This window comes from Suricata suricatta, chromosome 11 (assembly GCF_006229205.1).
Source record: "Suricata suricatta isolate VVHF042 chromosome 11, meerkat_22Aug2017_6uvM2_HiC, whole genome shotgun sequence".
NCBI lineage: Eukaryota > Metazoa > Chordata > Mammalia > Carnivora > Herpestidae > Suricata > Suricata suricatta.
The window spans coordinates 8,922,272-8,935,807 of record NC_043710.1 but is presented as its reverse complement, the minus strand read 5'-3'; the positions used below and the strand labels follow the sequence as shown (position 1 = coordinate 8,935,807).

The following is a 13,536-nucleotide window of genomic DNA, read 5'->3' as shown; positions in this document are numbered from 1 at the left end:
ACCGGTGTGTGCGTGCAAAGTCTCTGAGGTGGTGTGTACGAGGCCCAAAGACAGCCACCCCAGCTGCCTCAGAGCAAGTAGGGGGAGAGGGGCAGGTGCCAGCCATTGCTTTGGGAAGTTTTCATTGAGCACCTGCTGTGAGAACACAATGGGAGCTTCCATTCTAAGGAACATCCGGTTCAAGTATAACAAAGTAAATGCGGTGTAGAAAAATTGATAAGATGAGGGGACAGAGTACGGATGCACTGGGAGGCCAGCTCCAGGTAGAGTAGTTCAGGGCATCCTTTCTGAGCAGAGGACCTGAAGTGGGAATGAGCCATACAGCTGGATTAAGAAGAGCATCCTCCAGGCATAGGGATTAGCAAGTGCAAAGGCCCTGGGGTCACTGATCAGTAAACATTCTTTGAGTGAGCATCTCTACCAGCAAGGCTCTGCTCTGGGCAATGGGGACAGGACAAGACCTACGGGACCCCTCACCAGTCTTGCTCCAAGGCGGCTGAGGATGCTTGGGGAGCTAATGAGTTAGATGGGCTCAGGGGACCAAGCCCAATGCCTGGATTTGGCTATTGCTGTTGTCATTGCCTCTGTCATACAACTTAAGGGCAGAGACCTATCTGCGTCTTCTCTGCCAAGGGTGTGGGCAGCTCTGGGCACACTTGCCTGGCTTCCCATGTCCCACGGGCAGTAAGAGCCAAAAGGGCCGTTGAGGCCACCTCATCCTCCTCTTAGTGTCCAGACAGGAAAGCTGAGGCCCAGAGCAGGGAGGAGTCCTGGCTAAGATCACTTATGATGCCCTACACAAGCTCTGATCAAGGCCCCTGCTCCCTGCCAGGCTCCCTTCAGTGTCCCTCCCTGTCTGTCTACTAGGACCCACGCCTACCTACTGCAGCCCTGTGCTCAGCCATGACCGTCACCTACTCAAGCCAAGTGGCCAATGCCCGCTTAGGCTCCTTCTCCCGCCTGCTGCTGTGCTGGCGAGGCAGCATCTACAAGCTGCTCTATGGCGAGTTCTTCATTTTCCTGCTCAGCTACTATACCATCCGTTTCATTTACAGGTGCAGGGGGACAGGCTGGGGCGGGGCCGGAGGGGTGGCGCAGCTGGGGCTTGGAACAACTAGGGGGCCTCTCTTATAGGACCAGAGTCCTGTAAGGCTGACCTGAGCTCCTGGCCAAGCCCTGGGGGCTGGGGAGGAGATAGAAGGAGGCAGACCCGGAGGGTAGTTCAGGGCAGGCCAGGAGTGTCTTTCCTCCAACTCAGGGACAGGCCCCCCGAGAGCCCGGGCCTGACCTGGTCCCACTCAGTCAGCCTGATTTCCTGAGTCCCACATAAGCTCAATCCCAGACTATACTTTTCTCCCTCCACAAACTAAAAATGCTTATTTAAACAGTAAAATATAGGACAGATAGAATCACAGAATATGTGAAAGCATTTTGAATGGAAAAAACACTTATGACTGAAATGGATTGAAAGACTATTAAATAGGGTACATTCTTGAATGCCTAATTACAGTAGCAATAACAAAGCACAATGATTTTCTTTGGTTGTTACTAGGGCACCAGTATACTTTTTTAAAGAAAAATTAGACTCGGAGTGCCTGGGTGGCTCAGTTGGTTAAGCGTCCGACTTCAGCTCAGGTCATGATCTCACAGTTTATGGGTTCGAGCCCCCGCATCAGGCTCTGTGCTAACAGCTAGCTCAGAGCCTGGAGCCTGCTTCAGATTCTGTGTCTCCCTCTCTCTCTGACCCTCCCCTGCTAACGCTGTCTCTGTCTCTCAAAAAATGAATAAATGTTAAAAAAAAAAGTTTAAAAAAAAGAAAAATAGACTTTATTTTTGAGAGTTTTAAGTTTATAGCAAAGTTGAACAGAAGATAGTTTCCATATTCTCCGTCAAACACACAGCCTCCCTCACTGTCAACACCCCACAGCAAAGTAGCACGTGTGTGGTATAGATGACCCCACGTGGACACACCATTATCACCCAGAGTCCATAGTTTACACTAAGATCCACCCTCCGGTCATACATTCTGTGGGTTTGGACAAATGCACGACAGGTATGTACCATGATAGTATCATACAGAGTAGTTTCACTGCCCTAAAGCCCTCCGGGCTTCAACTATTCACCCCTCCCTACCAGACATTTTTTTAAACACCGAACATTCTTTGTTTGAACCCGCTTTGGATCCTTTAAAAGGGTCAGTGGTGCCTAAAACTACCTCCTTTGGCGGACCTTCCTCCCTGTGCCTCAAAGAAAACTTCCTGAGGGGCCTTTTCCAGCCATGGAGCGGAGGTCCCCTGGGGGCTTGGGGCTGCCAGAGAAGGAGTGGGACCTGGCTCAGGCCAGAGGAGTGGTCCCAAGTCCGGCCAGTGGAAGGGGCAGGGAAGTGGTGGGGGAGCAAAGAAGCAGTCACATTCCTACCCTAGGCCTGGCTGGACCCGGTCCCTGTCTCAGCCATGTCTTCTCGGTGTCTATACCCCCACCCCCCAGGATGGCCCTCACGGAGGAGCAGCAGGTGATATTTGAGAAACTGACTCTGTATTGCGACAGCTACATCCAGCTCATCCCCATTTCCTTCGTGCTGGGTGAGCTCCCCCTTCTGCACGTCGGGGTCCCAGAGGTTGCTCCAGGCCCCAGACGGTTGTGGACTACTGTCTGGAACTGGCTGGGGAAAGCCAGCGGAATGTCAGTGCCTTTCCGCAGTTCAGAGAAATGGGGAGACTGCCCCCAGACGGGCTGAAGTTAGACATTAGCAAGGACGTCCTGCTGTCAGCAGCCAAGACCCAAGCCTCAGAGAGCAGCCCTGACAGGGTCCCTGGAGCCTCTGCGCAGGAGCGGGGGGATCGGGCAGAATTTTTCGTTAGGTGGGGGGAGAGGGGCCTCTGGGAAAGAGCACTCAGGGCTCTTGCGCCTTTATGCGGTGATAGGGTGATGGTCTTCCCCTGCTGAGTGCCTCCCAGGAGGGTTGGGCCTGGGCCGGCTCCCATCGGAAAGATGGAGGAACCGAGGCGTCGCCATGGCTTGGCTCTGGCCGCAGCCTGGGCCCTCGGCTCGCCCCCCTCCCCCTTCTCCTGCCCAGGCTTCTACGTGACGCTGGTCGTGACCCGCTGGTGGAACCAGTACGAGAACCTGCCGTGGCCCGATCGCCTTATGAACCTGGTGTCGGGCTTGGTGGAGGGCAAGGACGAGCAAGGTCGCCTGCTGCGGCGCACGCTCATCCGCTACGCCAACCTGGGCAGCGTGCTCATCCTGCGCAGCGTCAGCGCCGCGGTCTACAAGCGCTTTCCCAGTTCCCAGCACCTGGTGAAAGCAGGTGGGCGGGGCCGGAGCAGATGGGTGGAGCCACAGGTTTGCGGGCTGAAGATTGGGTGGGGCCAGGAGAGGGGAGGGGTCGAGACCCTAGTCGAATTGGGCGGGGCGGAATCAGGTGCGTGAAGGTGGGCGGAGGGTAGGGATTTGAGATTATGACTAAGGACCTCTGGACGAGAGGATAGAGTGGGCACTGATGGCCCAGAGTGGGGGGGCTTCGGGAATCGGCAAAAAAGTACCAGTCTGCCTTCCTCTGCCCTTCCCCATCCAATCCTGCGAGTTTTCAGTCTCTGACCTTCCCTGGCCCTTGCCTGACCTGGTCCTCATGTGTAAGACACTTCTCACATGCGCAGGCCAGAACGGCACATAGTAGACACTCAGTCATTATTTGTTGAAAGAGAATGGCAAAAAAGCTCAGAGGTCCTAATGAACTTGGCCTGAATCCTAGGTTTCCGCAAGACCTGGCCTGGCCAGCCCTGCCAGCCATCCCTTCTGCAGGTTTCCCCCACCCGCTGCCTCCTTAACTCCGCCCGCAGGCTTTATGACCCCCGCGGAACGCAAGCACTTAGAAAAGCTGAGCTTGCCCCACAACACATTCTGGGTGCCCTGGGTGTGGTTTGCCAACCTGTCAATGAAGGCGTGGATCGGTGGTCGAATTCGGGACCCTGTCCTGCTCCAGAGCCTGTTGAACGTGAGCTCACGACACAGATGGGGCTGTTGCAGAGTGGGGATGGTTGTGCCCCAGGTTGCACAAGGTTTTCCCACAAAGAGGAGGCTTGAGGGGCTGCCTAGAACATGCCTTGAGATTGTAGGGTTTTGTCCCGCAGGATTCCCCGAGCCAGGGTGGGTGGCTCCCCGCTCCCAATTGCCCTCGCAGGTCCTCTCTGGAGTGTGTCCCTGAGCTCCTGGATCCTTTTTGATAGATGAGGCTGAGGCACTGAAAGGTTAAGTGAGCTGTCCATGACCACACAGCCAGGGCTGGACCATAGGAAGAGCTGGGGGCTTGAACTTGGGAGAGCACATGGTGGTCAGAACCCCAACCCTCCCTCCTGCTCCCCAGGAGATGAACATCTTGCGTACTCAGTGTGGACTCCTGTTTGCCTATGACTGGATCAGTATCCCGCTGGTGTACACACAGGTGAGAACAGTGACGCTGGGACACGGGAGGCGGGTGCTGGTAGGACTCGGGCAAAAACCTGTGACAGGAAGGGGTCACTTAGGGGCTAAGAGGCCCACCCTGGGAGTTAGATCTTGACTTTGCACGTCCGCTTTAGGGCCAAGTTTGAAGAGTCCGGACTCCTGCCTGGTTCAGCCCAGTGGAGGGAGTGTGATTATCCCCAGTTAGAGATCACGGAGACCCAGTGTCACTGGACTGTGCAAGTCAGAGCAAGGCCTCCTAGCCTAGCGAGCTTCCTGACTTCAGGTTCTTGCCCCCTCCCCCCACCCATTTCTGCTGCCACCTCCTTTCCCTCCCAGGTGGTGACCGTGGCTGTATACAGCTTCTTCCTGGCTTGCCTGATTGGGCGGCAGTTTCTGAACCCAGCCAAGGCCTATCCTGGCCACGAGCTGGACCTGGTTGTGCCCGTCTTCACATTCCTGCAGTTTTTCTTCTACGCTGGCTGGCTGAAGGTGAGATTCTCTGCAACAGGACTGGGTGAGGTCACCGCTAGGAAGCCCGTGGCCGGCCAGGAAAGGAGGGTCTCCAGTGTGGGAAGTGGGCTGCTGGGCCCCGCCCACAACCCTCTGGTCTACTCCTTCCCTGTGTCATATCTGCCAGAGGCCTGTGTCTGATCCAGTGCTTCCCGGGAGGCCTAGAACATAGCCAGGAGGACAGACGCAGGGAAAGCTCAGTTGTCAAACCATTGGATGTGCCCTCAAGAGAACCTTCCCCCAACATCCATCCAGAACAAGGGAAATGCCTGGACTAAGATGGCAGGAGCGGCCCTGTTGGTGAGGCAACTCCTCACTGTCCCCAGTGATCAGGCTCTGGTCCCAAATTTGTCCCCTCTGCTTAGTAAAGCAAAAGCCCTGATGTGAACTACCCTCGCTGGCCCCCACCCTTTCAAGGCAGCTGAGCACCACCTCTCCTTACTCAAGAAATCTATCCAGGGTGTGGGGGGCGTGTCTCATCCCCACCCCAAGTGGCTTTTCCAAGTCTTCCTCCCACTGCATCCGGAGCTATTCCTAACAGGAGTTCTGATCAGCACCATTTCCTCTCCATCTCTCTCTCTCTCTCCCCCGTTTCTCACCCGCCCTCCATCTCTTCCTTTCTTATTTTTTGGTAGTGGTGGTGATGGCATGTTGCCTCCTCCCTCCCTCCTGTCCATGTATATGTGCACAAGCACATGCGCGCGCACACACACACACACACACACACACACACACACACACACACACACAGCTATTCCTTCCCTATCCGCACCTCAGTCATCTTCACCTCCTACAGACCAAACCAGATCACACCATTTTTCTGCTTGAAATTCCCCAACGGCTTACAGGCTGTCCCTTGAACCCTTAGCGCAGCTTACCACACCTGTGGGGCTTTGTCAGGGGACTTCACAGGCTAGTGGCAGGACTCTGCTCACCTGGGCCACCCTCTATTTGAGCACAGCCTCAACATACACCTCTGTTGCACTGAAAATAATGAATAAATGAGTGTTTGAAGGCCGATATGAGTCAATGAATGAATGGCCAGAATTATGAAACTCCAGGGAGCATACAGGTTTGGGAGGGACTGGTGGTGACTTGGAGTGACACACTTAAGGACAGCTCTGGGTGTTCAGGGAGCAACTGGCTCAGAAGAGGGGCTCAGGCTCAGTGTCCTGAAGGGAAGGAGAGACAGTGGTGGAGATGGTGGTGAGGGAGGTGGGGCATCGTGGGGGGCGTGGAATGAGGAGGAGCCAGAAGTTTAAGGGCAGGGAGCAGGCTGCAGGGAGCCTACCTGAGGATTTCCAGAGCCTCACCTTTCCCCAAGGTGGCAGAGCAGCTCATCAACCCATTTGGAGAGGATGATGACGACTTTGAGACCAACTGGATTGTCGACAGGAGCTTGCAGGTATTTGGGGGACAAGGGGAGCCTGTCCCGTGGTCCTTCCCTGAATGGGAGCCAGGGAGGGGGCCGCACAGGTCTGCAGGAAGGCCTCACGGAGAACTGCCCACCTCCCAGCCAACCATTCACTCACAGGATTCTCACCCCAACTTTCGAGGCTGAAGATAGGCATCAGTCCCTTCCAAGTAGGGAAACTGAGGCCCAGAGAGAGGGAAATGACCTCTCCAAGTCATCTAGCAAATTCAAGGTCCTGCTTGGGCTGACCTTGCTGTTGGATTTTCCTTCTGTGCCCGCCAACCAGGTGTCCCTGTTGGCTGTGGACGACATGCACCAGGACCTGCCCCCAATGGAGCGAGATATGTACTGGAATGATCCAGAACCACAACCCCCCTATACAGCTGCTTCCGCCCAGTATCATCGACCCTCCTTTTTAGGCTCTACCTTCAACATCAGGTGAGCAGTGCCCGGGACCGCTTTGGTGGGTAGAAAAGTCCAAGTGCAAGGACCTGCCCCCAAACTTAGAATAGCACTAGTTAATACATATTGGATGCGTGCTAAGTACTGAGAATTCTGCTAAGCTCTTTATAGAAACTCTCTTTTTCCTCCCAATGACCCTGGTTTGGTTCCTCCAGTTTTCAGAGGATTAAGTCCAAGTTCAGAGAGGTTAAGTAGGTTGTCCAGCCCAAGGTCACACAGTTAGCAAGTGGTACATGCGGACCAGGGATGTCTGCTTCTGCCTCCACATCCTTACCTGGTACTGCTGAGTATTTCCTAAAGTTATAAGGGATTTTAGGTACATCCAGTCTAAGCCCTCCATGTCCAGAGTTGGAAACTGAGGCCCTGAGAAAAGAAGGGACTTAATCAAGGGCTGTCAGTGATCAGTGACACAGTTGGGATGTCAGAGCCTGGTTCCCAACTCTGGTCCGGAACTACATTTTCTGATAAACCGGGGTGTTTGGACGGGGAGTGAAAGTGGGAGGGAGAGGAAGTAAGGGGAAGGACACAAGCATGTCCCAGCAAGAGGCTGGGTCAGCACCGGTAACCTCCGGGCAGGCCTCAGGTCACCCACAGGAGCCACTTCCCTGCTCACGGCTCCTGTTTCCCTGATTTGCTTCAAATCCCTTCTGAGCTGCAGCAGGGTCACCCCAGATAGCCCTCTCCCTGCAGGATGAGAGCGGAGAGGACTTTAGAGCGTCCTCTGCACATCAAGGTCCATACCATCAAGGTTTTCTTCCACAGTTTTAAGCTCTGTTGTCTCTTTTTTTTTTAAGAGGGTTTTTTTTTAAGTTTATTTTTGAAAGAGTGAGCACAAGCAAGACAGGGACAGAGACAGAATCCCAAGCAGGCTGCATCTGTGCAGAGCCCGATGGCGGGCTCGAACTCACAAACCGTGAGATCATGACCTGAGCCAAGGTCAGGTGCTTATCGGACTGAGCCACCCAGATGCCCCAGCACTATTGTCTTTTAAAAACCAAATACCCTCTTAGGCCATAATTAGAATTAGCTAGAGTCTCTAGTGGGTGTGGGGAAGGTTTGAAAAAGGGACCACATGAAGGTTGGAGGCTTGCTCAGGTCAGAAACACTTCTGGAAGTTGGTTTGAATTCCATGCGGTCTGTACTCTAGCAGTGAAGGTTGGGTGGAGGACTGAGCCTAATAATACATAGACCTTGTCTGCAAGGAGCACACAATTACATGAAGGAACTCAAACCCAAGGCCCAAACTCTGGATAAAGGTACAAAGTACTGGGTGCCCGGGAGAGACAGAACATAGAACCAGAGACCACCTTCGGTCCGGGAGGTGGCCTCCAGCATGGGGAGAATGTGGATGCAGGCAGGCCACAGACTGGGGGAGGTGGGTTTTCTCCTGGAAAGCAAAGGCTTCCAGGAAGCCAGATTTCCCTGTGGATCTGCTGCCGACCCAGAGTCACTCCTGGGCCTCATGCGACTGACCGTACCTGGGGGAGCAGTATTCTGCTTGCCTGGAGGGAGGGATGCGAGGGAGAAGATGGAGATGAAGAGAAAGCCCTTAAGTGCCAGGCTAGGGGGTTTAGTCCACACAGGCAGCAGAGAGGCACACACAGTGAGGGGAGACGGGACCAGAAGGATTAACAGGGCAGAACAGGGTGGGCCGGGAGAGAGGTGAGCCCAGCATAGTGAGGAACACCGTGTGTCCTTGGCTTTGGGGCAAAGGGAGGGAAGAGAGGGGGTAAAGGCGAAGTCACTTGTCAGCCACTCAACCCGTCTCCTTTCCAGCCTGCATAAGGAAGACATGGAGTTTCAGGCAAATCCAGAAGAGGAGGAGGGCCCTCAAACTGGCATCATTGGCCGCTTCCTAGGGCTACAGTCCCACAGCCACCATCCCCCAAGGACAAACTCAAAGACCAAACTACTACGACTCCAGAAAGAAGGCCTTCTCCAAGAGGGCCAGCTCCAGAAACTCGGGAGTCCCAGACAGCACCCCAGCAACCAGGAAGGCAGCAAGTCCTGGAAGATGGAGGAGGACGCTTTCAAGACGGCCGCGCTGTACGGGCGGTCAGGCTACCACAGTGCCCCCCAGACACCCCTCAGCCACACCCCCATGGTCTTCCCACCTGGAAAGTCAGCACCCTCAAGCCTCCGCCGAGTCTCCGGCACAGACGATGCTGCCAAAGACCAAAGCCTACAGCCTGTGACTCCTGAGAGAGAGGGCGGTTTTGAATTGCTCTCAGACAGTGCTGGGTCCTCCATAGAGAACCCACAATTGGGTCACCTGAAGAAGAAAACTGTTGAGTTTAACCTGACTGACCTGTCTGAGGCCCCAGAACATCATCTCAGAGAATCACGTTTGGACCCATTGAGCAACATACACACTATACTCAAAAGTCACGGAGATCCCTACTGGGCCTTGGAAAGCAGGTCTGTTCTCTACTTTTACCGGGTCACTTTATCTCCCCCCACCCCTACATGGGCGGAAGCCCTACCAGCGTCCCTTGCTGTGAGCCGGCCTCCCGCCCACTTTTCCATTGGTCCCCTCAAGGCCAGGGCACTTGGACTCACAGGCTGCATTGCCTTGGGGCACACACCTGGCCACCTGGGTTGAGGGCTTTTGCTCATTCCACCCAAGAGCCTGACACCACCTGGGGGAGTTCCCTGGGTCCCAGGTGCAGGAAGGAGGCTGCCCTGACCGGACGATGCCTCGGGGCTACCAGGCCAGGCTTAGGTGGGCAGATGCGACCCCTGGGTCCACCTCACTGTTGGAGGAGCAGGTCCGAAACCATGCGGTGGGACTAGGGGGTGCGGGCTATAACCCAAACACCCCATGCACTACCCAGCCTCAGCTGGGAGACTGCATTGGAACACTCCTCCACAACCCTCCAGCGGTCCTGCAGTGCTTCTGGAAAGTATTACACTCCTGGGAATTGGTAGATGGTCAAGGTGAGGGCGTCCAGCTCCCTCGGGGAATCTTACTGCTTTGGGGAACCCATCAGGACTTCTGAACTTAAATGTGCTCCTCATGCCCTCTTTGGGGTCTATCCGAAGCCATCAAAACACCAGCAGACATTTCCCTACATTCAGGATTTCACCCAGTTAGACCCACTCTACCCCACCCCCAATCATGATGTGGGAAGTGTAACTTCCTATTTCTAGATTCTCAAGCCGCTGCCTCTGGGTCAGAATACATTGTGATTTAAAAGCTGAAAGGGCTACCACCTGTTTGGTTTCTGGCTAGACAAACTTACAAACCACCGGGGTGTTCGGGAAAGGCCATTAATGCAGCGGTTAGCACGGAGAGACGGTTCTGCGGTCTCCTGACACTACACGCTAATTTTTGTAGTTTAGGTGTCCCAGCCTTTGCCCTGAAGTGAAGAGCATCTTTCCATACTCATGTTGTAAACTTTCTCAAATTCTCTCCAGGGATGAAGCACATTCTTAGCACGTTTCCCGAGGGACGCCTCAGCCAGCCCGGTCCTACCTGCGTGTACACCCGCGGGACACTGATCCAGTCGTAGCCATGTGGCTGTCCACACTGAAGAATATGTTCGCACCGCAGCCTGAGTGAAGCAGTTTAGTGGATACCAAAGTCTGTAGTTTCAGGACCACGTAAGCCTTTAAACGCCTTTTGTACATGAAAATTGTGAAAGCTAGAGAATGAACCACTGGAAACATGGAATTCAAAGCATCGAATTCAGGATCAGGAGTCCTTAAAGTCCTGTCTGAATTCCACACACCCAAGCCTTAACACGGTACCCCAAACTAAAGAGTTTAATAAATAAAAATCCTCGTAGGCATTTCGGTTTGATTACTGTGGTTGAACGGCAGCGCGTAGATTTTGCAAAGAGGACCCAGATCCACCTCTAGCCCATCTTGACTACTCAGAAGACAACGGCTGGGTACCAAATTGCTTTATTTGGAGGAATGGTACAAATGAAAGAAGTTAAGTAGATGTTTTTGGTACAACTTATAGAAAAGGGAAAGGTAACCCCAAACATGCATGCACTGCCTTGGTGACCAGGGAAGTCACCCGTGTGGCCGTGGGAAGACAGCCTAAGGCTTAGCTCTCGTTATCACTGTTTCCCAAGGTGTGCTTGTCAAAGAGGTACTCTGCCATGCCAGATTCGGGAGCCCCCATCTTGCGCAGGTTGGTTACGTAGTCACCCAGTTCTTTGATGGCTTTCACCTGCTCATTCAGGTAGTGCGTCTCAATGAAGTCACACAACTAGAAAACAGAAACAGGGAAGAACGTTATTGGTAAGCCTTCCCAGCCCGAGAGACAAAGGATCCCCTCCACTGGCGCCCCGATCGCTAGGACTCACGTGGGGGTCGTTTTTGTCAGTGGCCAGTTTGTGCAGTTCCAGTAGCGACTGATTCACGCTCTTCTCCAAGTGTAACGCACACTCCATCGCATTCAGCCCGTTCTCCCAATCGTCACGGTCCGGTTTCTGAACAAGAGGAGGTCAGGTCAGTGCACCTGCAGCCTCCACCAGTTCCCAAGTCAGCGAGCACCTCCAACTGCATCTCCAAAGGGACATCTCCTGCAACAGTTACCAACTGGACATCCCTACCCATTACTCGTTGCCTCCTTTAGTGTAGATGGTAGGTCTCAACACCCATAGTCCCAATGTATCCTACTCTTATCGGGCACCCGCTAGCTTCTGAGGGATGCCTGGCGCCCGGGGACTGCTAGCTAGCTTGGGAAGCACAGCCCCTCTAGGATCTTTCGTTCACCTTGATGTCCTGGAGAAAGATCCGGCCACCTCGTTGGTTCTGCAGCTCCATCAGCTTCTCAGCATGTTCCCTCTCCTCATGAGATTGGTGACGAAAATATTTGGCAAAGTTCTTCAAAGCCACATCATCACGGTCAAAATAGTAAGACTGAAAGGGGAACGTGGATGCTATGTTAAGGAGTCCCAAGAAAGGCGCTCTGCTAGCCTAGCCTCGTCTTGCTTTCTCAAAGCCCAGCAAGAAAGGGGTCTGTGCTGAAGCAGACACCAGGCAGGTTGTGTTCCGGGACTGACCACAGAATATCATGGGAGCTGCCCTCAGCCTGGAATTTAAGGCTCTGTATTAGTACAAAGTTCTTCAGCCCAGGGTCCAATTTGACTGGAGAGGGTGTGGGAGTATTTACCCCGGGCAAATAGCGCCTTCTCTCCCTACTCCCCAATTAACCCGTTAAAACAGCTTGCCAGCTTACACCAGCCTGGCAAATTTCTAAAATCAACCCATCAGGCGAGGTGACAACTGTGGGCAACGCTAATGTATACAAATAGATTGCCAGCAGAGAGCAAAAACAAAAAAGCAAAAGAAACAAAACTGATTCAGTTTTAGATGCTTGCTGTATTCAGGTGTCCCTAAATGGAATGGTGGTCATGGAAATCCAGGCCTGTTTTCAAATCCATCTGGAACATGTCTATTCTCGGGCAATTTGCACTCATAAGCCAATTCTAAGTAAAACTCCCACCGCACCGCCTGAAAACCACGATTTGGGAAAACGGATTCCACGGATTAGTGCATGAAAAAATTCTTTGCCCAGTTAATTGTTGGTGTACTTTATCCAAAAACCAAGGGTTTAACTAGAGGGCCACAACTCAGGCACCGAAAAGATAAAGAATTAAGTATCCTCGCAAAAGGACGGATGACGAGGACAACTGTGCCCTCGGAAGGGGAGATTTCCGCGCTTCGATTCAAGTGGGACTCCGAGATAAGCACCACAGAGGGGTGGCGACGGCTGCTCGACAGTGGTCAGCCCACGAGAGATAAGCCACTTAGCACCAGACCACCCCCGCTCCGCCCGGCCGCTGCTATCCGACACCATTACCCAGCAGGCTCCGCTGTACCCGGGAGGCGGGGGAGAAGGGAGGGAGGGGTCGGGGGCTGGACCACTTCGTCCGTTACCCAAGCCAACGGATGGCCTCAGGATCACGTGATCGATGCAGAGGCAGGGATGCACACACAGAACCCACCTTCCTAGGGGCAGGATGGTACTGGCAGCAACCGTGACCAACCCCAGGGTATCAGAAAACCAGGCTCTCTTTAAATATACAGGGGTGCGCAGAGGGGCCCCTCCCACGGGACACCTGCAAAGGACGAACTCGCCAGAATTTCTGCGCAAGTCCCGGGAGACCTCGAGCAACGTCCATTTTCCTGCGGGGCGCCCGGAGGCGGGAGGCCCGCCCGTTAGCCACACCCCCGCCCCGCCGCCCGCGGCCGCCGCGCCCGCGCTCACCATGGACAGGTAGACGTAGGAGGCGTAGAGCTCCAGGTTGATCTGGCGGTTGATGGCGGCCTCCGAGTCCTGGTGGTAGTTCTGGCGCACCTGCGAGGGAGACGCGGTGGTCATGGCGGCGGCTAAGAAGAGGCGGCGGGCGGAGGCGCTGGAGCGGCGGCGGGAGCCTTGGGGCGGTCCGAGGGTGCAGTGAGGAAACGGCGGAGGGCTGGCTCTGGGCGGCCGGCCGGGGCGATGGGGGTGGTCGAGCGCCGGGTTCCGTCCAAGCACTGTTGAAGCAGGAAACCGCGGCGACTCTCGGCAGAGACTGTGGCGCAGATGGCCGCGGCCCCGCACTTATAGTGGCATCGAGCGTCAGGCCCACTCCGGCCAATCAAGCCGCCAGCCCGCCGTGCCAAGCCCCGCCTTTTCCGGTGGGCGCGCGGCCCCGCCCCTGTGGCGCCGGGGGAGGGCGGCCCCGCGTGGGGGGAGGGGGGAG

The 13,536-nt window shown here is 54.7% G+C and overlaps 2 protein-coding genes across 2 annotated transcripts; one reads left to right on the top strand and one right to left on the bottom strand.

Moving 5' to 3' along the window:
• Window positions 1–903: 903 nt before the first annotated feature.
• On the top strand, window positions 904–10,623 carry BEST1 (bestrophin 1). Its single transcript, XM_029957506.1, has 10 exons — window positions 904–1,055; window positions 2,488–2,582; window positions 3,077–3,310; window positions 3,843–3,997; window positions 4,367–4,444; window positions 4,783–4,935; window positions 6,281–6,361; window positions 6,657–6,808; window positions 8,609–9,250; window positions 10,250–10,623. The coding sequence occupies exons 1-10, from the start codon at window positions 904–906 to the stop codon at window positions 10,266–10,268; spliced, it is 1,761 nt and encodes a 586-aa protein (XP_029813366.1). The 3' UTR covers window positions 10,269–10,623.
• Window positions 10,624–10,722: 99 nt separating this feature from the next.
• On the bottom strand, window positions 10,723–13,386 carry FTH1 (ferritin heavy chain 1). The gene is made up of 4 exons (XM_029957505.1): window positions 13,059–13,386; window positions 11,561–11,707; window positions 11,149–11,274; window positions 10,723–11,051 (listed from the first exon to the last, which is right to left on the bottom strand). Exons 1-4 carry the CDS (start codon window positions 13,170–13,172, stop codon window positions 10,887–10,889), a joined length of 552 nt encoding a protein of 183 aa, XP_029813365.1. The 5' UTR covers window positions 13,173–13,386; the 3' UTR covers window positions 10,723–10,886.
• Window positions 13,387–13,536: the final 150 nt, after the last annotated feature.